The 24,769-nt window shown below is 47.0% G+C and overlaps 1 protein-coding gene across 1 annotated transcript in view; it reads left to right on the top strand.

Annotated features, from left to right (window-relative positions):
* Positions 1 to 24,769, top strand: part of LOC136607539 (polyunsaturated fatty acid lipoxygenase ALOX15B-like) — a 123,871-nt gene that overhangs the window by 57,000 nt on the left and 42,102 nt on the right. Inside the window, exons 8-10 of the mRNA XM_066589046.1 lie at positions 10,727 to 10,930; positions 11,950 to 12,036; positions 15,320 to 15,489. Of these exons, the coding sequence (XP_066445143.1) occupies positions 10,727 to 10,930; positions 11,950 to 12,036; positions 15,320 to 15,489 (461 nt within the window). The remainder of the gene's footprint in view (positions 1 to 10,726; positions 10,931 to 11,949; positions 12,037 to 15,319; positions 15,490 to 24,769) is intronic.

Below are 24,769 nucleotides of genomic sequence, written 5' to 3'. Positions count from 1 at the left end.
TACTCGAGTCAATTCCATTTCCTTCCCTGCATGTTTTGCGCCATTTTCTGGCCAATAGACATGCGGGGAAGGCATTACCACTTCCTCCTGTGACGTTCCAGCCCTATCCCACCCCCCTGCAATGAGTGGCTGGGGAGATCAGGTGACTGCCGAGTACTTAAAGTGGGGCCGCCTGCGGCTCGCCACAGTCACACACTGGGAGAGATTCAGGAGATTGTTAGTTTAGGATCCTGTGTACAAGAACCCCAACGGTCCTTCTTAGGGCCACATCTGACCATGTGCATTACTGTTGTGGCAGCTGGGAGCAGTTTTGCACAATTTTTTTGTTTTCATCTTGGGCTCTGCAGACTATTGCGTTGTCAGTCTGCAGCCAATTATACAGAGTATAGGGGCAGTACTGGTCAGGCAGGGACAGTGGTAGTGTAAAATCCTGTCTACAAGAACCCCATCGGTCCTCCTTAGGGCTACCTGTGAGCCTGTGCATTACTGTTGTAGTGGCTCACTATTAGCCAGCTAAGCCTTTCTGCCACCCAGTATATCATTTTTTCGGCCTGCAGTGTGCGTTACATAACCGCTGTGACCCTCCAAGTGCGGGCCAATAATTGCCTAATTTTTTACACCGCTCTCTGTGTGCCATCAACTTCACGCACAGCGTGCGGCCACAGCCGCTGATAGAGGGAAATACATATACACGCTATCTAGGCTGTTTGCTTTTTCAAAAAAATTTGAAAAAAAGCTCCTTCTTAGGGCTACCTGTGACCGTGTGCATTTTACTGCGTGGCCGCTGGGAGTTGTAGTTGCTCACTATTACCCAGCTAGGCCTTTTTTGCAGCCTAGCGTATAATGTTTTGCGGACTGCAGTGTGCGTTACATAACCGCTGTCAGCCTCCAACTGCACGCCACTAACTGCATAACTACTCAGACCGCTCTGTGTCTGCTGTATTTGTAATACACCATGCTGAGGGGTAGGGATAGGCCTAGAGGACATGGCCGTGGATGCGGGCGAGGACGTGGAGGTCCAAGTCAGGGTGTGGGCACAGGCCGAGTTCCTGCTCCAGGTGAATCGCAGCCGGCTGCTGCGTGATTAGGAGAGAGGCAAGTTTCTGGGGTTCCCAGCTTCATATCACAATTTATGGGTCCACGTGGTAGACCTATATTACAAAATGAGCAGTGTGAGCAGGTCCTGTCGTGGATGGCAGAAAGTGCATTCAGCAATGTATCGACCACCCAGTCTTCTACGCCGTCCACTGCTGCAACTCTGAATCCTCCGGCTGCTGCTCCTCCTTCCTCCCAGCCTCCTCACTCCTTGAAAATGACACATTCTGATGAGCAGGCAGACTCCCAGGAACTGTTCTTGGGACCCTGCCTTGATTGTGAAAAAATGGTTCCTCTCCCACCAGAGGAGTTTGTCATGACCGATGCCCAACCTTTGGAGAGTTCCCGGGGTCCGGGTGATGAGGCTGGGGACCTCCGGCAACTGTCTCAAGAGCTTTCAGTGGGTGGAGAGGTGATGATGATGATGAGACACAGTTGTCTATCTGTGAGGCAGTAAGTCCGAGGGAGGAGCGCACAGAGGATTCGGAGTAAGAGCCGCTGAACGATGAGGAGGAGGAGGGGGAGGAACCTGAGGAGGAGGAGGAAGAGACAGCTGAGCCCACTGCAGGGGGTACCTATGCTGCTTGCCTCTCATCTGTTCAGCGTGTATGGCCTGTGGAGGAGGAGGAGGAGGATCCTGAAAGTGATCTTCCCAGTGAGGACAGCAATTTTTTGCGTTCAGGTACCCTGGCACACATGGCTGACTTCATGTTAGGATGCCTTTCTTGTGACCCTCGCGTTAGACGCATTCTGGCCACTACGGTTTACTGGGTGTACACACTGCCCGACCCACGTATAAGGAGAACCTTTTGACTCTCATTCCCGAAGAGGAAAGGGGTTGGAGAGTGATGCAATACCACAGGGCCCTGGTGGACAAACTGATGGTAAACTTCCCATCTGACAGCGCTAGTGGCAGAAGGCGCAGTTCCGAGGGCCAAGTAGCAGGGGAGTTGCGGAGATCACGCAGCATGTTCAGCGCAGCAGGGGAACACTCTCCAAGGCCTTTGCCAGCTTCATGGCTCCCCAGCAAGACTGCGTCACCACTCCCCAGTCAAGGCTGAGTCGGAGGGAGCACTGTAAGAATATGGTGAGGGAGTACGTAGCCGATCGTACCACCGTTCTCCGTGATGCCTCTGTTCTGTACAACTACTGGGTGTCAAAGCTGGACACGTGGCACGAACTCGCGCTGTATGCAATGGAGGTGCTTGCTTGCCCTGCCGCTAGCGTCTTGTCAGAAAGGGTGTTTAGTGCAGCTGGGGGAATCATCACGGATAAGCATACCCGCCTGTCAACTGCCAGTGCCAACATGCCTACACTCATAAAGATGAACAAAGCCTGGATTTCCCCAGACTTCTCTTCTCCACTAGCGCAGAGCAGAGTTACCTAAAGATTCTTTTTGCTGCAACCGCGGATGCAAGCATTGTTCTCTATCACCGGAAAAAAGGGACAATTACCTTTGTCAATCTGTGTATGGTATTAGTCCTCCTCCTCCTGAAACATCATGTCATCATGCTGAACTGCCAATTTTTCTGCGGCCCAAAATGCTCATATAACTTTTTTCAAACAATATTTCTATGTTTCTAACTAAAGCATTGAAACTTCAACATGAACCAATTTTTTTAACAGGGCTGCCTCCAGGCTCTGTTACAAATTAAGCCACAGTGAGCTAAAATATTAGTGGGTTTCACCTGCCCTCTCGGTTGAGCAATTTTTCTGGGGTACATTTGTACTGTTGGTACAGCAATTTGTTTGTGCCCTCGCCTACACTGTAATCCAAGTAATATTTTTGCCTACAATCATGGTACAGCACTGTGTCTGGGGTTGGCCTACACTCTTGCTACAGAAATGCAACTCGGGTCTGCCTGCCTATACTGCTGCCACAGTAATGCTACAGGGGTCTACCTATACTTCTGCAACAGAAATGTTACTTCGGTCTGCCTATACTTCTGATCCTGAAATGTTACTGGGGTTTGCCTATAGTTCTACATAAATGGTTATGAGGTCTGCCTATACTGCACCTACAAAAATGGTACTGGGGTCGGTCTATACTTCTGCTACATACAATAATGTTACAGGGGTCCGCCCATGCTGCTGCTACAGAAATGTTAGAGGGGTCTGCGTATAAACAATAAAAACATTGAACAGTATTTAAAAACACAGTAACGGAAAAATATAGAAACAATCTTTAAAGATGTACACATGTAAATTTGAAATGGGTGCCTTCCAGCAAAATGAAAACAACTGTTAGAATTAAGAACTTTGGATTACTGTAGATATGAATGCCCTTGACTAAGAACATAACGGTACAAGTATTTTGGTTTTAGAACGTATAAGGTTTAAAAAAGCTGATGGATTATAAATGGGCGATGGATCAAACATGGCATCTGGGTTATTGTCATAAGAGGCGGGAGCTGGAAAACTAGGTTGCAAAGGATATGATGTCCAAACAGGGGCTGTTCCTTGTATGGGGTTTGGCTGGTTAGCTGGGGGCACACTATGAAAATTATTGTTGTTCTGGATAGCAATCTCCTGCAGGTTATTTGACAGTAAACACAGAAGGTTTATCAGCTCTGGCATACCCACTTCTGCCACCCTAGTGCTCTGCTGCCCTACAGCTGGAAGCCCTTGTTCTGCCATCAGGTTCTCAAAATCACAGAGGTGAGGGAAAAAAACAAAGACATTATTCACAGAAAAATCCAAAAATACAATACCTGAAGGCCATAGGCATGATACCATAGGCATGATCGCCATAAGGCAGGCACAATCGCCATCGGCACAATCGCCGTAGGGCAGGTGCAATGGCCGTAAGCCCTGGAGATATGCAGTCAGCCAGACAATAATGTGTGGAGGAGCAGCTTGTTCCTGGCAGGCTAATATGCAGTCACCCACTCAACCCAACCCAGATTGGGGAGGAGTGACTGCATATACTAATAGCCTGCACATGTGAACGATACCAAAGATGCCAGCCATAGATGGATGGTGACCCACCATACAGGATATCAACCCTGGCTGATATAACAGCGGGTTGCCCTGTATCTCTAAAGTGGGCCACACTGGCTGACATCTTGGGCTCCCTCACCAACTAGCAAACTACATACAAAAGTACTAATGCATACTAATAAAATGCGGTGTTGGTATTGCATTTTGGCCAAAACGCATAGGCTGACGGGCCACGCCGAGGCCACACCGCTTCCGTCAGTACCTACGCTAACTCACTATAAATAACATAAAATCACAGAGGTGAGGGAAAAAAACAAGACATTATTCACAGAAAAAGCCAAAAATACAATACCTGAAGGTCTGCAAAGCAGACATGGTCGCCATAGGCACGATCGCCATAAGGCAGGCACAATCGCCATTGGCACAATCGCCATAGGGCAGGCGCAATGGCCGTAAGCCCTGGAGATATGCAGTCAGCCAGACAATAAAGTGGAGGAGCAGCTTGTTCTTGTCAGGCTAATATGCAGTCACACACTCAATGTGACTCCACTTCATTGTCTGGCTGACTGCATATCTCCAGGGCTTACGGCCATTGCGCCTGCCCTATGGCGATTGTGCCTATGGCGACCGTGTCTGCTTTGCAGGCCATCAGGTTCTCCTCTCTTTGGACATCTTCTAATATAGATAAGAATATGTCATCGGGAACATCCAGCTCCTTCTCTCTTTGTATCTTGCGGACTTTTCTGGGACAAGAAGACCAACATGGGTGGTTTGGAAGAACTAGAACCAATAACATATTAGGATGATCATCATCAAGAACTGTCCCCCCTAAGGGTTGCAGTTTGGAAGGTAATGGTCGGCATGCTGCCAGTGGAATAATGAAGGCTTCCATCTTGTTGGTACTGATAATAATTACATATTTTAGTGTACAGCTGAGGTAGGAATAGAGCCGACTATAGAACACAGCATCCCTGCAGGGCTGGGGACAGAGTAGCAGCAGGCACATATCCTTGGTGGAAGCAGGCCAGCTGAGATCCACATACTCCCGGACTGATTTTGGACTGATGAAGCCTTTACTTGTGATCATTTTTGGTAATTCCTGACAAAGAGGAGTGGTATAGCCACTTGCATTGCTAACACTTTCAAATGGTCAACAGAAAGCATATGAATGAAGCCTTTCCATATTTCTGATTGAGATGAGGAGGAGTGCCGACTTTTAGTACCTAGAATATCCTTTTCATTGCTGTCAAATGCCCATCTTGTCTCAGAAAATACTAGCTTTTCCACATAGCTGTTGTCGCTTCCACTTTTGTTCTGTGGCTTTACTTTTGTCCATTGGCTCTTATTCGTATCTGAAGGTTTGATTTTGCCCATGGAGGCAAAATTCAAGGGTGAGGCGCGGAACCGAGCCTGACCCTGGGCCCGCTAACGTGCTTCCCACACAGACTATAGCGGGTCCTGGTCATGCTGTCTTGGCCTTGTAATGCCACCTGCTCCTCCCGCTTGGGGTCAGGGGATTAGCAATACGCATCATGTATTTTCTCTTGTGTTACCACAGTTATCGGAGAAACTTGTTTGAGCCGAAGGAGAGGAGCGTGACTGCATTAACATTACAGGGGTCAGCCTATATTTCAGCTACAGAAATGTTACAGGGGTCTGCCAATACTGCTGCTACATAAATGTTTCTGGGGTCTGCGTATACTTCTGCAACTAAAATGTTACTGGGGTCTGTCTATACTGTTAATACTAGAGATGAGCGAATATACTTGCTAAAGGCAATTGCTCGAGCGAGCATTGCCTTTAGCGAGTACCTGCCCACTTGAGACAGAAGGTTTGGGTGCCGGCGGCGGGCAGGGAGCTGCGGAGGAGAGTGTGGCGGAACGGAGGGGAGATCTCTCTCCCCCCGCTCCCTCCTGCTGACTGCTGCTACCCATCGTTCCCCCGCGCCGGCACCCGAACCTTTTGTCTCGAGCGGGCAGGTACTCGCTAAAGGCAATGCTCGCTCGAGCAATTGCCTTTAGCGTGTATACTCACTCATCTCTAGTTACTACTGAAATGTACCTAATACTGGGCTCTACCTATACTGCTGCTACAGAAATGGATCTAAATAACCTGGATCTAGACCACAGAGCACCTGTTCAACCTAACGTGGATGCTTTTGGTGCTGCTGACACCCTTGTTGTTCATGTATACTGCTGCTACTGAAATGCTACTGGGCTCTGCCTATACTGCTGCTACAGAAATGTTACTGGGGTCTGTCTATACTGTAACTACAAGAATATTACAGGGGTCTGTGCATAGTATGGATGCAGTAAGTTTTCCCATCGCGGTGTTCTACGTATCTGGTCCCAAAAAAAACCCAGACTGACTAGGGCATGGAGTGTGAGCTGAAGCCAACCTGCATTTTATCTCACGTTACCTCAGCTATCCGGGGCACTGCAATGGGATTTATTTATGTACTATTGGTGGGTTCCAGGGAGCCACCCATGCTGTGGGTGCACACAGACTTCCTATAGCGGAGTTGTACCTGCCTGTGACTATGAAAAAAACCCAGACTGACTCTGGCATGCAGTGTAGGTCGAAGCCAACCTGTATTTTATCTCACGTTACCTCAGCTATCTGGGGCACTGCATTGGGACAAACAAGAGGAGCGATACAGCGCTAATGAGACATTCACAGCTACGCTAGCATTGGAGTCCGCTGTAGGCCCGTGATTGCTGAGGGTTTGTGTAGAGGCCTATGTCCTGGGTGCAGTGAAAGTTCGCTTCCTGCCTACGATTGCTGAAGCTGTTGGCCGAGGCCTATGTCTCGGGGGAACTGCAACTGCGCCAGGTTGGGACTGTACAACTTTTCCCTTGCTAATCCAGTGATTGGAGTGGGGAAAGAAAACTTAACTGATTTACTGAGCCCGTGGCAGATGAACTAGCATCGAAGTCTGCTTCATGCCCGCGTTTGCTGGGGGTGTGGGCTGAGGCCTATGTCCCGGGGAAAGTGCAAGTACGCCAGGTTGGGGCTGTGGAGCTTTTTCCTGCTAATTCAGTCATTGGAGTGGTTAAAGGAAAGGTAACTGACTTAATGAGACCTTCACAGGTGTACTAGCATTGAAGTCCGCTTCCTGCCTACGATTGCCGAAGCTGTGGGCCGAGGCCTATGTCATTGGCGCGGTGCAAGTCTGCCATGTTTGGCTGCTCTGATTTATTAATTGTTCATGTCTTGGGTTGCCTAGGACCCACCTATGCTGTGGGTGCACACAGACTTCCCATAGCGGTGTTTTACCTGTCTGGCACTGACTTGGGTAGGGGGCAGTGTGCAGGTGGCTTTCCCCTTGCGGTGTCGATTGAGCTATGCGACACCTAGACAGAATGAATACTGTGTGGGCACATGGATTCCCCGTAGCTATGTAACTCATGTCCACGTTTGCAGCTCCTGACGGAGGTGGCACAGGATTGGAATGAAGATCGAACGTCAATTTCTCATTGATTCTCTACAGCATTGTGGGCTATCGCCCCCCCCCCCCCCCGCCCCTTTTAAAGAGGGTCGCTGCCTGGCCCTGCCAACCCTCTGCAGTGTGTGCCTCCGGTTCCTCCTCATGGCAGACGCACTTATAAATAGACATGAGGGTGGTGTGGCTATGAGGCCAGCGTGTGGCATGAGGGCAGCTGAAGGCTGCGCAGGGACACTTTGGTGTGCACTGCGGACGCAGGGTTGTGCGGGGGGGTTGGACAGCACGTAACCTAGGAGAAGAGGCAGCGGTGTGTCCCACAGGCAGTGCTTGTTCTTGGATGGAGGTAGTGTGGTGCTTAGCTAAGGTATGCCTTGCTAATGAGGGTTTGTCCGAAGTAAAAATTGTTAGGGGAGGGTCTCGCTCTTGCCGCTATTGTGGCTTAATAGTAGGACCTGGGAACCTGAAATGCAGCCCAGCATGTAGCCCCTCGCCTGCCCTATCCGTTTCTGTGTCGTTTCCATCACTTTCTTGGGTTTTCCAGATTTTCACAAATGAAAACCTAAGCGGAGCATGGGTCATATACAAAAATGCTCGAGTCGCCCATTGACTTTAATGGGGTTTGTTACTCGAAACGAACTCTCGAGCATCGCGGAAAGTTCGACTCGAGCAACGAGCACCCGAGCATTTTGGTGCTCGCTCATCTCTATTAACGATTGTTCTTTGAGAATCTCATTTCACAAGATTTCCCAACCTTCTTGGTCATTTCTGTCCTTAAGAACATCCAGCCATTGGATTCTTACTCTCCTCTTTCTGAGTTCAGTAAAATATGCCTTTCTGAAATCTAACCTTGAGGTCTGAGTCTTCTCAGGTCTTCCTCCCCTTGTTATCCAACATCCAAGCATATCATGATCACTGCCTCCTAAGGTCCCAGCCACCCTTACTTCATCAACCATTCCCTCCCTGTTGGTAAGAATTAGGTCAGAGATAGTGGATTCCCTTGTTTTCTCTTCGACCTTCTGGAAGATAAAGTTGTCAGCAAGAGCGGATAAGAATCTGTTTGACATATTACTTTTGCAGGGATATATATTTTGGTACACCATAAATGTGCTTTTTGGGGGCAATAGCTCTAGTATTTATAGGTTGTATTTACCATATGAACAGCATTTTATTTCCCATTATCCGCATGTAATATTGAGATGGTATCTCTGAGTTTATCGGTTATCCTAAAAAATCCCAATAAAAATGTATTGCAAAAAAAGGTGTTTGGCCTTCAGTATCATTTCTCCTGCCCTCAGACGTTCTCCATCCCTATGCCAAGGGTCCTAAGTATAGCACCCATAGTCCTTATGACCACAAGCTCATTTTCTCATGCTGAGCTATCAGAGGTGTTTCCTATTCAAATCAGCTAGAGAGTCTCTTACTTTGGAGGTCTTGGCGTTACACGGACAGCCTATTAACATCAATGAGTACTGTAATACTATTCTTATCCTGTGGGGGTGCTGCAAATGAATTATTACTTCCAGATCTCCCCGCAAATTACAACTGATCACCGGGGGTCCAAAATATAAAAACTGAGTAACTTGAACCATTATTAAAAATTTCCTGCAGTTTTGTGTCTACAGCTCCTCTGCAGATCTTGGTATCTCTATGGTTACAGACTACAATTGAGCCATTTGTAGTCTGATCCTGCAGTAATATTACATCATTGTGTTAGCTACATGTAGACAGGTCTTCATAACAGCTGTATAAAACAGGGGTAGAGTTTTAACACTATAAGTACAACAAAATAACCTTTCAGTTTATAGCTCTCCCATCACCTGTGGGTCTGGTATTTCTGTAGAGGGGAGATAAGTGACATCCAGACACCTCTGATGCTGCTCAACACAAGGAAATCAATAATCTAGGCCCATAGCTTTGAGACTGTCTACAGATCAGTTACTTCATCCTACATGAGCTAAGTGCTTCATGCAACCATTAAAACAAACTCTGTACAGACACTGACCCAGCAGGGAATGCTGTGTGAAATCATTGCTTAAGCAACAGAACAGTGAGTGAGGATGTAACTCTGGATACATTTTAAGGCTATATTGCAGTGTCCCATAGGGTGACCCCAGACACATGGCATACACTGAGGAGCTGGGAAGGCAAGATGCTGGCTTGTCACGGCGGCACTTACCAGGCTCCCTCCCGAAGGGATGCACACAGCAAAGGCCAGGGCAGCGCTGGGCCTCTTCTGGACACCACTAGGACAGGGATGCCCAATAGATGGTAGAACAGGGAAAGAGTTTGCCACGGGTAAAGCCACCGTTCCGGTGCCCAACAGCATGTACATCAGCAGGAAAATAATTGAGCCTCAGACAATGATAGAGTACCTCAGGACCCCAAGAACGGTCAGCACCTCGAATAACCTTACCTAACATAACTTCAGCAGTACACAAGGCACAGATTACAGATTTGAGAAGAGCAGAAATTAGATAAACTAGAGTACCTCCACATGGCAGACGCACACTTCAGGACGCCTGTTTGTGACTATATAAAGACGCGTACCTCTACGCAGCAGAAACCAGACTTCAGGACGCTGGAGTGTGAACAATAAAAGTAGAGTACCTCCACCTGGCAGTCCTAAACTACAGGCTGCTCGGGTGTGAAACAATTATAAAAGAGTACCTCTACACTAAGCCTTGGAAGAATACGCTTGCTTACTGCTCTCTCTCTCTCTCTCTCTCTTTGGGGCTTCTCTATCTCTTCATCACATGAACACATACTCGGTGGAACCTCTCCTCCTCTTCTATCTTCACTACATGAGGGTTGAAGGTACCACCATGCAGCTCTGTACTTTCTCTACTTGGTGGTACTTAAGATGGAAGAAGCCTTTTCCCGCTCTCAAGCACTCACATTTATACCCTCACTCATACCATGTGACAGGACATGAATTGATACATTTACAGACAGTCAGCTCACACCAGACATTAACCTCTCACTTGCTATGCAATACACATAACAAAATGACAAGACAGTTTTGCACACAGCATCTACATAAGACATACATGTATGACATTATGGAGGGGGCCAGAAAAGCATGTACTGGACCACTACAATATCACATAGACATGCTATGTACTAATGCTGCAGGTTGGATCTTGATGCACCTTGGTATGGCAACACTCTATATGATGGGCCCTCACCACATTTGAGCTGATTTTCTTCTACACCTCTGGGATTCTCTCTCATCTGCTTTCACCATAGTTGGGTCAGACTCCAGGAGAACAGACACCGATCTTCCTGCCGAGTGACTCAGAATGGGATTGGACCTTGGCCAAAATCTGGGTGCGCAATGCTGACTTCCAGGTCCATCAGACCGCCTATCACCTGCTCCACACCCATCTCTTTGCTGAAGTGTTTAACATTGCGACCCACCGGCAGCTGCCTCGTAACCACCCAGTGTACAAGGTGAGGAGTGAGATGTCCACCACATGGTTGGGTCCCAGACTGAACAGGATGTGTAGAAGAACTTAATAGTCTTTACTTACTGCTAGTGCAAATAAATCTGTTTGCTATACGGTATGCTTCGGGGGGCCAAATTGAGTTAGAAGTATATAGGCTGAGCTCGGAAATAACCTCCACCACAAGAAGACTGGATGAGATCGAAAGTCATCTATCTTTTATTGACAGGCAACAGTTTTTATAGAGGCACATGCCTTGGTTACAATAATTCATATTTATTCTAATACATTTATTACCATTGGTTCATAAAACTAAAACACAAATATAAATATGCAAGATAATTTAATAACATCTAAAATGCCAAACAAACACACGCCAGAGCAGCGGGATCATATATGATCAGCTTCTCAGGACACGCATAGAGGAATGTATAACAATAAAATGTGTAGTATAATATATAGAAACCTGCGTGAACAGCGAGGAACAAGTCATTTGGAGACGCTGGTCAGTCGGGATGCTTCATGGCCATCAGCTGCAGCTGCGGCTACGGCTGTTTGCTCAAGGCTTTGAACTCTCATATTAAAAGAAAAATGAATGTAAATGAAAGAGGCATACGAGATGGCGACACATAGGATAGAACATGGAGTCCAATTCAATTCACTAACACTTACCAAGTATCACTCATACCTCGACCCCCATGATATTCTGGCTCCATCCAAGACACAACCTCCAGTCCTGATCTGTAAAGGTTGGTGGGCATGACTCATGGCACCTACTGAAAACCAAACCTGGTAGACAAGTAAGGAGCCCACTGACCACTCAGCCAGTAAAGCCATCAGTGTCCATCCTTCCTCATAATCCTCCTCTGTGCTGGGAGGATAATCCTCTCTAGCCAATGGAGCCCTGCGGTAATGGCGGACATGTATCAGACACTCGGCTCTGGTTTATTGCCTGTTTTACTACAATTCTACAATCTCTGCTCAACTGACAACCAGATTCATTCTTCATTCTCATTATTTCTCCAGCTCCTCATCCCTCATCTGCGATACACTCTGGACATCAACACTTTCGCCAGAAAGCAACTCATTGGTCCTGGGGGCCTCTTTGATGAAGTGAGACCTTATTATGTTTATATACAACATGTGATGGGGGACATGTGTGACAACCTCTCAGATATGATATACAAGCTGGCTGTCAGGAAAAATAGCTATTAATATAGTATAAGGTGTGTGCTGCTCACGTCTGATCACATGTCATATCAGTGATGTCATCAGCAGGCAGCAGCGCTGTGACTACCTCTCATTATATCAGTGATGTCATCACCAGGGGGCTCGGCTGTGACTACCTCTCATTAAATCAGCGATGTCATCAGCAGGCAGCAGGGCTGTGACTACCTCTCATTATATCAGCGATGTCATCACCAGGGGGCGTAGCTGTGACTACCTCTCATTATATCAGCGATGTCATCAGCAGGCAGCAGGGCTGTGACTACCTCTCATTATATCAGCGATGTCATCACCAGGGGGCGTGGCTGTGACTACCTCTCATTATATCAGAGATGTCATCACCAGAGGGCGTAGCTGTGACTACCTCTCATTATATCAGTGATGTCATCAGCAGGCAGCAGGGCTGTGACTACCTCTCATTATATCAGAGATGTCATCACCAGGGGGCGTGTCTGTGACTATCCTTCATTATGTCAGCGATGTCAGCAGCAGGGCTGTGACTACCTCTCATTATATCAGTGATGTTATCAGCAGGCAGCGGGGCTGTGACTACCGCTTATATCATCAGCGATGTCATCAGCAGGTAGCGGTGCTGTGACTACCTCTCATTATATCAGAGATGTTATTACCAGGGGGCCGGGCTGTGACTACCTCTCATTATATCAGTGATGTCATCAGCAGGGGGCGTGGCTGTGACTACCTCTCATTATATCAGTGATGTCATCAGCAGGCAGCAGGGCTATGACTATCCCTCATTATATCAGTGATGTCATCAGCAGGCAGCAGGGCTGTGACTACCTCTCATTTTATCAGCGATGTCATCACCAGGGGGCGTGGCTGTGACTACCTCTCATTAAATCAGTGATGTCATCAGCAGACAGTGGGGCTGTGACTACCTCTCATTATATCAGTGATGTCATCAGCAGGCAGCGGGGCTGTGACTACCTCTCATTATATCAGCGATGTCATCAGCAGGCAGCGGGCTGTGACTACTTCTCATTATATCAATGATGTCATCACCAGGGGCATGGCTGTGACAACTCCTCATTATATCAGTGATGTCATCAGCAGGCAGCAGGGCTATGACTATCCCTCATTATATCAGTGATGTCATCACCAGGGGGCGTGGCTGTGACTACCTCTCATTAAATCAGTGATGTCATCAGCAGACAGTGGGGCTGAGACTACCTCTCATTATATCAGTGATGTCATCAGCAGGCAGCGGGGCTGTGACTACCTCTCATTATATCAGCGATGTCATCAGCAGGCAGCGGGGCTGTGACTACTTCTCATTATATCAATGATGTCATCACCAGGGGCATGGCTGTGACAACTCCTCATTATATCAGTGATGTCATCAGCAGGCAGCAGGGCTATGACTATCCCTCATTATATCAGTGATGTCATCACCAGGGGGTGTGGATGTGACTACCTCTCATTATATCAGTGATGTCATCACCAGGGGGTGTGGATGTGACTGCCTCTCATTATATCAGTGATGTTATCAGCAGGCAGTGGGGCTATAACTACCCCTCATTATATCAGTGATGTCATCAGCAGGCAGCAGGGCTTTGACTACCTCTCATTATATCAGCAATGTCATCACCATGGGGCGTGGCTGTGACTACCTCTCATTATATCAGTGATGTCATCAACAGGAAGCGGGGTTGTGACTACCGCTCATTATATCAGTGATGTCATCACCAGGGGATGTGGATGTGACTACCTCTCATTGTATCAGTGATGTCATCACTAGGGGCTTGGCTGTGACTACCCCTCATTATATCAGTGATGTCATCAGCAGGCAGCAGGGCTATGACTATCCCTCATTATATCAGTGATGTCATCAGCAGGCAGCAGGGCTGTGACTACCTCTCATTTTATCAGCGATGTCATCACCAGGGGGCGTGGCTGTGACTACCTCTCATTAAATCAGTGATGTCATCAGCAGACAGTAGGGCTGTGACTACCTCTCATTATATCAGAGATGTCATTACCACGGGGCCTGGCTGTGACTACCCCTCATATCAGCGATGTCATCAGCAGACAGCAGGGCTGTGGCTACCTCTCATTATATCAGTGATGTTATCAGCAGGCAGCGGGGCTGTGACTACCTCTCATTATATCAGCGATGTCATCAGCAGGCAGCGGGGCGGTGACTACCCCTCATTATATCAGTGATGTCATTAGCAGGCAGCGGGGCTGTGACTACCTCTCATTATATCAGTGATGTCATCACCAGGGGGTGTGGATGTGACTACCTCTCATTAAATCAGTGATGTTATCAGCAGGCAGTGGGGCTGTGATTACCACTCAATTTATCAGTGATGTCATCACCAGGGGCGTGGCTCTGGCTACCTCTCATTATATCAGTGATGTCCTCACCTGGGGCATGGCCGTAACTACCCCTCATTATATCAGCGATGTCATCAGCAGGCAGCTGGGCTGTGACTACCTCTCATTATATCAGTGATGTCAGCACCAGGGGGTGTGGCTGTGACTACCTCTCATTATGTCAGTGATGTCAGCACCAGGGGGTGTGGCTGTGACTCCTCAGACATGATAAACAGGCTAGTGGTCAGCAGTAATAGATGAATAGCTGTCATTGTAGCATAAGATGTGTGGATCTCCAGGGATAGTAATAGTAGAGGACCGGCAGCACATAGGATCAATCATCAAGTATGAAGTAGCATCAGGAGTAAAATCCATCCAGCATTTTATTACAAAAAAATAAAAAAGTCAAGCAAAATCAGCACTGTGGCCTTTGTCCAGCTTGACAATTGATGATTGAGCCTATGCGCTGCTGGTCCTCTACTATTACTGTCTCGTGTGTTGATCTTTGGTGTCCAGGATCTGAATCATCGGCCTGCGTGGCGAGTACTATTTAATCGTGAGATGTATATGTGGTGCTGCTGCCATACCAAATAGTGGATCTCCAGGGATAAACAATACAGTACAGGTACGTTCACACGTAGTGCAAATGCTGTGGATTCCTTGTACAGCACTTGCACATGTAAACTCTGCATATTTACCGTGCATACGTCGTGGTGCAGATTTTATAGGGCCTGCAGGGGAATTGACACGCGGTACAGATTTTACACTTACATTGCACAATTTCAGCATGCAGCGGATTTACCTACTAAACTTATTCTCCATTTTTTGCACTCAGAACATGGTTGTCAGTGAGGAAGGGGTTAAATCTTTAGTGCGGAGAGCGATGGAGGAGATGACTTACAGCGCCCTCTGTCTACCGGAGAACATTAAGGCTCGAGGATTGGAATCTATCCCCAACTACTTCTACAGAGACGATGGGCAGATGATCTGGGAGGCGATGGAGAGGTGCAGTATACGGGACAATGTCCGCCATGCCTGTGGAGGGTCTATGAAGGAAGCTTCTCATCTATATATATAAAGATGAAAGCCCTCACTGACTAACTGATTAGCCACTAATTCTCCAACTTACCGATGTTGTAGAAACATGAAATTTGGCACAAGCATAGATTATGTCCAAAATATGAAAACCGACTGGGTCCCAACTCGATTATTCAAATCTAGCCCAAAAGAATTAGCGTCCAAGTTTTACGTACGGAATCTAATTCTCTAACTCCCCAATGTCATAGAAACTTGAAATTTGGCACTCGCATTGATTATGTCATAAATAAGAAAAGTTAATGAGTCCCAACTCGAGAGAGAGAGAGAGAGAGAGAGAGAGAGAGAGAGAGAGAGAGAGAGAGATGCTAGCCAGCCCAGAGTGTGTGGCTTAGAAGTCCAGAGGTTGACAGGAAGACGCCCCTAACCTCAACACCTAGGAGAGGTGTGTGTCTGGGAGAACCAGACTTCAGCTAAGGCTGTATTGTGACCAGACTGCTAGTTAAAGAAAACTCCTCTGGTGAGCAGAGACCCCTGGGGTACGCCTGCCCTTGGACTTAGGGTCTGAAGGCACTAAAGACTTAAGGACCTACTGCGCTCTGGGCATCCCCAGGTCTGTGCAAATCACATGGACTTGTTATTGCTGTTTCCTTCAACCCTGTGGAGGATGATATTGAGGGGACTTTTAAAAGAGACTTTGTCCTTGCAAAACATTTAATACTTTCTCTGGAGACCCAGTCATCTATGTTTCTGTTAAAGAGTGTATGAATAAACCAAACAAGAAGGAAAGTGACCGTTTGGCATGCTATTTAACCCCCCCCCCCCCCCGGCGTGCTATTTAACCCCCGTGCTGTCACTATATATATAGTAACATCCCACCCCTAGAAATTGTCGATCGGAATTAAACTTTCTCTGTGTGATTTTGCGTAGAGAAAAGAGACGCTGATCGAGTGAAGCGACCTTTTATAGAAAAATGTGCACATGCCTGGATATTAAAAGAAAGTTTTGCTTTATCTTGAGAAAAAAAAAAAAACAGCTGTAAATGCCGTGGTTTTAGGCAAATTACACTTCTTCTTCAGTCACGCTGGAGATACACTATATAGAATGTACATGAATAATGTGTGTAACCATTTGAAAAGAAATGGAAGTAGAAGAGATGATAGGAACAAGGAAAAAGGACAACAAAATAGAAAACTGTGTAAAAATACATGCGGATGGAATAAAATAAGAATACATAAAAAGCACAAATGTAATGAACATATATTTACAATCTAAACAATCCGATGAAATGATTACATCTCATAGTAAGTATCAGAAATAACATCACTTAAGTGGTGTCAATTGGAGTCAGTCAGTGTTAATGTATGATGGGGGATGGGAAAGGAGCTCTGAAGGGTTAGAAAATAGGACAGATGCAAGGGTTATTAGAGGGAGGGGCAGTAAGAGGGGAGAGAAGGACTAAATGAATAGCACTCTGGAGTGTGAGAATGTATTTGCAGACTTAAGGCCCTTTTAGACAAAATGAGAACCGCTAAAAAATTGCTCAAAGCCATCTTTTGAGTGATTCTCGTTCTGTCTAAATGCACTGACATTGTTCAGTTTTCGTGCACGAGTCATTGATGGCTGAATTCTAGCTTGCTAGATTGGATCAATCAGCTGTTATCAGCCGGCTGCACTGATAAGATTCTCTGTACCTGTGTCCTGCTGTGAATTCACAGTGGGGCACGGGTTGTAAGGAGAGATGAGTGAGCACACTCTTCTGAGCTTGAGGCTCCTTTGAGTATTAGAGTACATAAAGTGATGCCACCGAGTATTTAAAGCGTCCCCGCCCGCAGCTCGCCTCAGACACATGCTGGCAGAGGTTAGGGAAAGTGCTGCTGCTGATATAGGGAAAGTGTTAGTGTAGGATCCTGTCTTCCAGAACCCCAATGGTCCTTCTTACGGCTACTCTTCATCGTGTGCATTACTGTTGTGGCTGGCTGGGAGCAGTAGTGCACCTTTTTTTTTTCATCTCGGGCTGTGCAGGCTATTTCATCTATAGCGTTCTCAGTCTGCAGTGCATTATGCAGAGTTTAGGGAAAGTGCTGCTGCTGATATAGGGAAAGTGTTAGTGTAGGATAATGTCTTCAAGAACCCCAACGGTCCTTCTTAGGGATACATATGACCATGTGTGCATTACTGTTGTGGCTGGCTGGGAGTAGTAGTGCATCCATTTCTGTATTACGCATCTAGGCCTGTTAGCAGCCTGTCAGTAATAGCGTTCTCAGGCTTGTTTTTTAGTGAGAGAGCGGATGACCGACGAACAGTGGTGTGCAACTTGTGTCGCACCAAGATCAGCCGGGAAGCCACCACTACCAGCCACACCACCACCAGCATGCGCAGGCATATGATGGCCAAGCACCCCACGAAGGCCTATCACCACCTCCGGGTCACACTACTGCCTCTTTCCCTGAGCCCCAACCTGCCACACAGATCCAATCCCCCTCCCAGGACACAGCTACAAGCACTTCCAGGCCTGCATCCACACCCTCACCTCCACCATCCTCCATTCCATCCAGCAATGTCTCTCAGCACAGCGTTCAGCTGTCGCTAACACAAGCGTTGGAGCAAAAGCGCAAATACGCCGCCACGCACCCGCACGCTCAAGCTTTAAACGTGCACATTGTCAAATTAATCAGCCAGGAGATGCTGCCCTACAGGCTTGTGGAAACGGAGGCTTTCAAAAACATGATGGCGGCGGCGGTCTCTCGCTACTCGGTCCCCAGTCGCCACTATTTTTCCCAGTGTGCCATCCCGGCCCTATACCAGCACGGCTCCAGCAACATATATTGTGCTCTCACCAACGCGGTTACTGGGAAGGTCCACTTAACCACCGACACGTGGACAAGTACTGGCGGGCAGGGACACTATATCTCCCTGATGGCACATTGGGTGAATTTGGTGGAGGCTGGGACCAAGTCTTGTCCTACCCACACCCAGAATAGCGGGTCCTACCTCGGTGCTGGTATCTGTGGCGTTTTATGCCACCTCCTCCAAACCCTCCCCCTGCTCCTCCTCTGCCACCTCTACCTCTCAATTAAGAAGTGTGAGCACGTCGCCAGCAGTCGGTAGCACGCGGCGCGACAGCACAGCGGTGAGCAAGCGTCAGCAAGCTGTGCTGAAACTAATCAGCTTAGGTGACAAGAGGCACACGGCCCCAGAACTGTTGCAGGGTCTGACAGACCAGACCGACCTCTGGCTTTCACTGCTAAGCCTCCAACCGGGCATGGTCATGTGTGAAAATGGCTGTAACCTGGTGGCGGCTCTGCAGCTCGGCAGCCTCACACATATGCCATGCCTGGCCCACGTCTTCAATCTGGTGGTTCAGTGGTTTCTGAAAAACTACCCCCACTTGTCTGACCTGCTCGACAAAGAACGCCGTGTCTGCGCACATTTCCGCAAGTCCACCACGGACGCTGCCACCCTGAGGACCCTGCAACATCGGTTTCAGCTGCCAGAGCACCGACTGCTGTGCGACGTGCCCGCACAGTGGAATTGTACGCTGCACATGTTGGCCAGGCTGTACGAGCAGCGTAGAGCAATAGTGGAATACCAGCTGCAACATGGACGGCGTAGTGGTAGTCAGCCTCCCCAATTCTTTACTGAAAAGTAGGCATGGATGGCAGATATTTGCCAGGTGCTCGGAAACTTTGAGGAGTCTACCCAGATGGTGAGCGGCGATGCCGCGATCATTAGCGTTACAATTCCGCTGCTTTGCCTGCTGAGAAGTTCGCTGCAAAGCATAAAGGCCGACGCTTTGCGATTGGTACAGGAGACAGGGTATGACAGTATGTCGCTTGATAGCCAGACCACCCTCATGTCTATATCTCAGCACGTTTTGGAGGAGGAGGGGGAGGAGCAGGAGGAGGGGGAAGAGACAGCTGGGCACACAGCAGAGGGTACGTATGCTGCTTCCCTCTCCTCTGTTCAATGTGTATGGGCTATAGAGGAGGAGGATCCTGAAAGTCATCTTCCTAGTGAGGACAGCGATGTGTTGCGTACAGGTACCCTGGCACTCATGGCTGACTTCATGTTAGGCTGCCTTTCCCGTGACCCTCGCGTTAGACGCATTCTGGCCAACATGGATTACTGGGTGTACACCCTTCTCGACCCACGGTATAAGAAGAACCTTTCCATTCTCATTCCCGAAGAGAAAAGGGGTACGGGAGTGATGCAATACCACAGGGCCCTGGTGGAAAAAGTGATGCTAAACTTCCTATCTGACAGCGCTAGTCGCAGAAGACGCAGTTCCGAGGGCCAAGTAGCAGGGGAGGCGCGGAGATCACGCAGCATGTTCAGCGCAGGCAGGGGAACACTCTCCAAGGCCTTTGCCAGCTTCATGGCTCCCCAGCAAGACTGTGTCACCACTCCTCAGTCAAGGCTGAGTCGGAGGGAGCACTGTAAAAAGATGGTGAGGGAGTATGTACCACCATCCTCCGTGACGCCCCTGCTCTGTACAACTACTGGGTGTCGAAGCTGGACAAGTGGCACGAACTCGCGCTGTATGCCTTTGAGGTGCTTGCTTGCCCTGCCGCTAGCGTCTTGTCAGAGAGGGTGTTTAGTGCAGCTGGGCGAATCATCACAGATAAGCACACCCGCCTGTCAACTGCCAGTGCCAACATGCCTACACTCATAAAGATGAACAAAGCCTGGATTTCCCCAGACTTCTCTTCTCCACTAGCGGAGAGCAGAGTTACCTGAAGATTCTTTTCGCTGCAACCGCGTATGCAAGCATTGTTCTCTATCACCGGAAAAAAAGGGACAATTACCTTTGTCAATCTGTGTATGATATTAGTCCTCCTCCTCCTGAAACATCATGTCATCACGCTGAACTGCCAATTTTCCTGCGGCCCAAAAGGCTCATATAACTTTTTTCAAACAATATTTCTACGTTTCTAACTAAAGCATTGAAACTTCAACATGAACCAATTTTTTTTTAACAGGGCTGCCTCCAGGCACTGTTACAAATTAAGCCACAGTGAGCTAAAATATTAATGGGTTTCACCTGCCCTCTCGGTTGAGCAATTTTTCTGGGGTACATTTGTACTGTTGGTACAGCAATTTTTTTGTTCCCTCGCCTACACTGTAATCCAAGTAATATTTTCGCCTACACTCAAGGTACACCAATGTGTCAGGGGTTGGCCTACACTCTTGCTACAGAAATGTAACTCGGGTCTGCCTGTCTATACTTCTGCCACAGTAATGCTACAGGGGTCTGCCTATACTTCTGCAACAGAAATGTTACTTCAGTCTGCCTATACTTCTGCTCCTGAAATGTTACTGGGTTTTGCCTATAGTTCTACATAAATGGTAATGGAGTCTGCCTATACTGCACCTACAAAAATGGTACTGGGGTCGGTCTATACTTCTGCTACATTAATATTACAGGGGTCCCCCTATGCTGCTGCTACAGAAATGTTAGAGGGGTCTGCGTATAAACAAGGCGCGGGGATCAGGCAGTATGTCCAGCGCAGGCAGGGGAACACTCTCCAAGGCCTTTGCCAGCTTTATGGCTCTCCAGCAAGACTGTGTCACCACTCCCCGGTCAAGGCTGAGTCGAAGGGAGCACTGTAAAAAGATGGTGAGGGAGTACGTAGCCAATCTTATCACCGTCCTCCATGATGCCTCTGCTCCATACAACTATTGAGTGTCAAAGCTGGACACGGGGCACGAACTTGCGCTGTACGCCCTGGAGGTTCTGGCCTGCCCTGCCGCTAGCGTCCTGTCAGAGAGGGTGTTTAATGCAGCTGGGGGAAACATCACGGATAAGCTTACCCACTTGTCAACTGCCAGTGCCGACATGCTTACACTCATAAAGATGAACAAAGGCTGGATTTCCCCAGACTTCTCTTCTCCACCGGCAGAAAGCAGCGGAACCTAATGATTCTTTTCGCTGCAAAAGGAGAAAAAAGCATTCTCTATCACCAGAAAAAAAGGGGGAATTAGCTTTGTCAATCTCTCTCGGATATTAGTCCTCCTCCTGAAACATCATGTCATCACACTGAACTGCCAATTTTTTTGAGGCCCAAAAGGCTCTGTTTATTATAATTTTTTTTTACAATTTTTCAAAGTATTGATACTTTAACAGAAACCATTTTTTTCACAGGGCTACCTCCAAGCTCTGTTACAAATTAAGCAACAGCGAGCTGTATCTTTAAAAAATGTTTATGGGTTTCACCTGCCCTCGCAGTTGAGCAATTTGTCAGGGGTGCACTTGTTCTCTTGGTACACAAATTTTTCGGGCCCTCGCCAATACTGTTATCAAATTTTTCCTTCACCTACACACATGGTACACCAATGTTTCAGGGCGTCGCCTACACTCTTGCTACTGAAATGTAACTGGGGTCCGCCTATACACTTGGTACAGAAGTGTTAGAGAGGTTCGCCAATACTCTTGCTACAGAAATGTTACAGGGGTCTGCCTATAGTCTTGCTACAGAAATGTTACTGGGGTCTGCCTATACTTCTGCTACAGAAATGTTACTGGGGTCCGCCTATACTTTTGCGACATAAATGTTACTGGGGTCTGCCTATACTCTTGCTACAGAAATGTTACTGGGATCTGCCTATACTCTTGCTACAGGAATGTTACTGGGGTCTGCCTATACTTTTGCTACAGGAATGTTACTGGGGTCCACCTATACTTTTACTGCAGAAATGTTACTGGGGTCCTCCTATCCTTTTACTACAGAAATGTTATAGGCGTCTGCCTATACTTCTACTACAGAAATGTTACTGGGGTCTGCCTATACTTTTACTAAAGAAATATTACTGGGGTCTGCCTATACTTCTACTACAGGAATGTTACTGGGGTCCGCCTATACTTTTGCTACAGGAATGTTACAGGGGTCTGCCTATACCTTTGCTACTGGAATGTTACTGGAGTCCGCCTATACTCTTGCTACAGGAATGTTAGTGGTGTCAGCCTATACTATTACTGCAGAAATGTTACTGGGGTCCTCCTATCCTTTTACTACAGAAATGTTACTGGGGTCTGCCTATACTTCTACTACAGAAATGTTACTGGGGTCTGCCTATACTCTTGCTACAGAAATGTTACTGGGGTCTGCCTATACTCTTGCTACAGAAATGTTACTGGGATCTGCCTATACTCTTGCTACAGGAATGTTACTGGGGTCTGCCTATACTTTTGCTACAGGAATGTTACTGGGGTCCACCTATACTTTTACTGCAGAAATGTTACTGGGGTCCTCCTATCCTTTTACTACAGAAATGTTATAGGCGTCTGCCTATACTTCTACTACAGAAATGTTACTGGGGTCTGCCTATACTTTTACTAAAGAAATATTACTGGGGTCTGCCTATACTTCTACTACAGGAATGTTACTGGGGTCCACCTATACTTTTGCTACAGGAATGTTACAGGGGTCTGCCTATACCTTTGCTACTGGAATGTTACTGGAGTCCGCCTATACTCTTGCTACAGGAATGTTAGTGGTGTCAGCCTATACTATTACTGCAGAAATGTTACTGGGGTCCTCCTATCCTTTTACTACAGAAATGTTACTGGGGTCTGCCTATACTTCTACTACAGAAATGTTACTGGGGTCTGCCTATACTTTTACTAAAGAAATATTACTGGGGTCTGCCTATACTTCTACTACAGGAATGTTACTGGGGTCCGCCTATACTGTAGGTGCAGAAAGACTTCCCATCGCGGATGCATCATTTTGTAGTTGAACACGCCTCCTGTTGTTCGTAATGCCTTTTGCTTTTGTGCTTGAGATGGAAATCAAACAATCTTTGTCTGGGGGGCATAACTTTCGACGATGCTCACACGCGCGCCACCTATCGTAGGATAGTTGTACTATGCCAGTAATCTTCCCAGGAGTGTGCTCAGCAACCTCCCAATGTTTTATGGTGATCGGATGAATGGTGTAGTAGCGCATAAAGGACAGACAGACAGACATATATATATATATATATATATATATATATATATATATATAAATCAGGAAGTGAAATTTGGACGCTAATTCTTTTGCGCTTAGAATTGAATAATCGAGTTGGGACCCATTAACTTTTCCTGTTTATGACATAATCAATGCCCGTGCCAAATTACATCGGGAAGTGAGAGAATTAGATTCCGTTTGTAAAATTTGGACGCTAATTCTTTGGCGCTTAGAATTGAATAATCGAGTTGGGACCCATTAACTTTTCGTATTTATGACTTAATGAATGCTCGTGCCAAATTTCAAGTTTTTATGACATCGGGAAGTAAAAGAATTAGATTCCGTACATAAAATTTGGACGCTTATTATTTTGCGCTTAGAATTAAATAATCGAGTTGGAACCCATTAACTTTTCCTATTTATGACATAATCAATGCTCGTGCCAAATTTCATGTTTCTACGACATCGGGAAGTGAGAGAATTAGTGGCAATGTTGGAAATCGAACGATCTACGTGGGGGGGGGGGGGGCGTAACTGTCGACGACACTCGCACGCGCGCCATTTATCAAAGGATAGATGTTCTATGCCAGTAGTCTTCCCATGTGTGTACTCAACAACTTCCCAAAGTTTCACGGAGATCGGATGAATGGTGTAGTAGCGCATAAAGGACAGACAGACAGACAGACAGACACACACACACACATTCAATTTTATATATATAGATTAAAAGGCCCTATATTTGGGACCAACATGAAAAGACCACAAACAAATATACTGCTCCAATTTAGGCTACAAGCCAGTATTGAAGAAATGTCCAGAGAAAACACAATGGACCCGCCCAGGGCCAGGCGGCCCTGTGTATTTGGATTAGTATTAGAGTGATAAACGTGTGTCTATTTAAGTCACTATAGAGCGCGACCGGACTAATACCATCAGTGATAGTTCTCTGATCTATGATGCTGCAATAGAAATATGCCGGTTGCCACACAGAGTACTGAATTAGTACTGAATTACAGTATTCCGAATCATGTAAAAGTTTTCAGTACATTATATGGTACTTTAAATAGCACCGTTGAAAAATACAACTCGTCCTGCAAAAAAAAACAAGCCCTCATACAGCGACGTCGATGGATAAATAAAGGAGTTATGATTTTTTAAACCGGCAGGAAAAAACAAAAAGGGGAGGGGGGGCAGCATCATTAAGGGGTCATTATGACGCAAGGATACCACATATGTAATTTTGTTTATAATTTTTTACCAAGTATGGGGAGAAAAGTTTTTTTTAAAATTTTTTTAAT

The sequence above is a fragment of the Eleutherodactylus coqui genome, chromosome 1 (genome assembly GCF_035609145.1).
Source record: "Eleutherodactylus coqui strain aEleCoq1 chromosome 1, aEleCoq1.hap1, whole genome shotgun sequence".
Classification (NCBI taxonomy): Eukaryota; Metazoa; Chordata; class Amphibia; order Anura; family Eleutherodactylidae; genus Eleutherodactylus; species Eleutherodactylus coqui.
The sequence above is the reverse complement of the archived record's forward strand: the minus strand, read 5'-3'. Positions and strand labels throughout refer to the sequence as shown.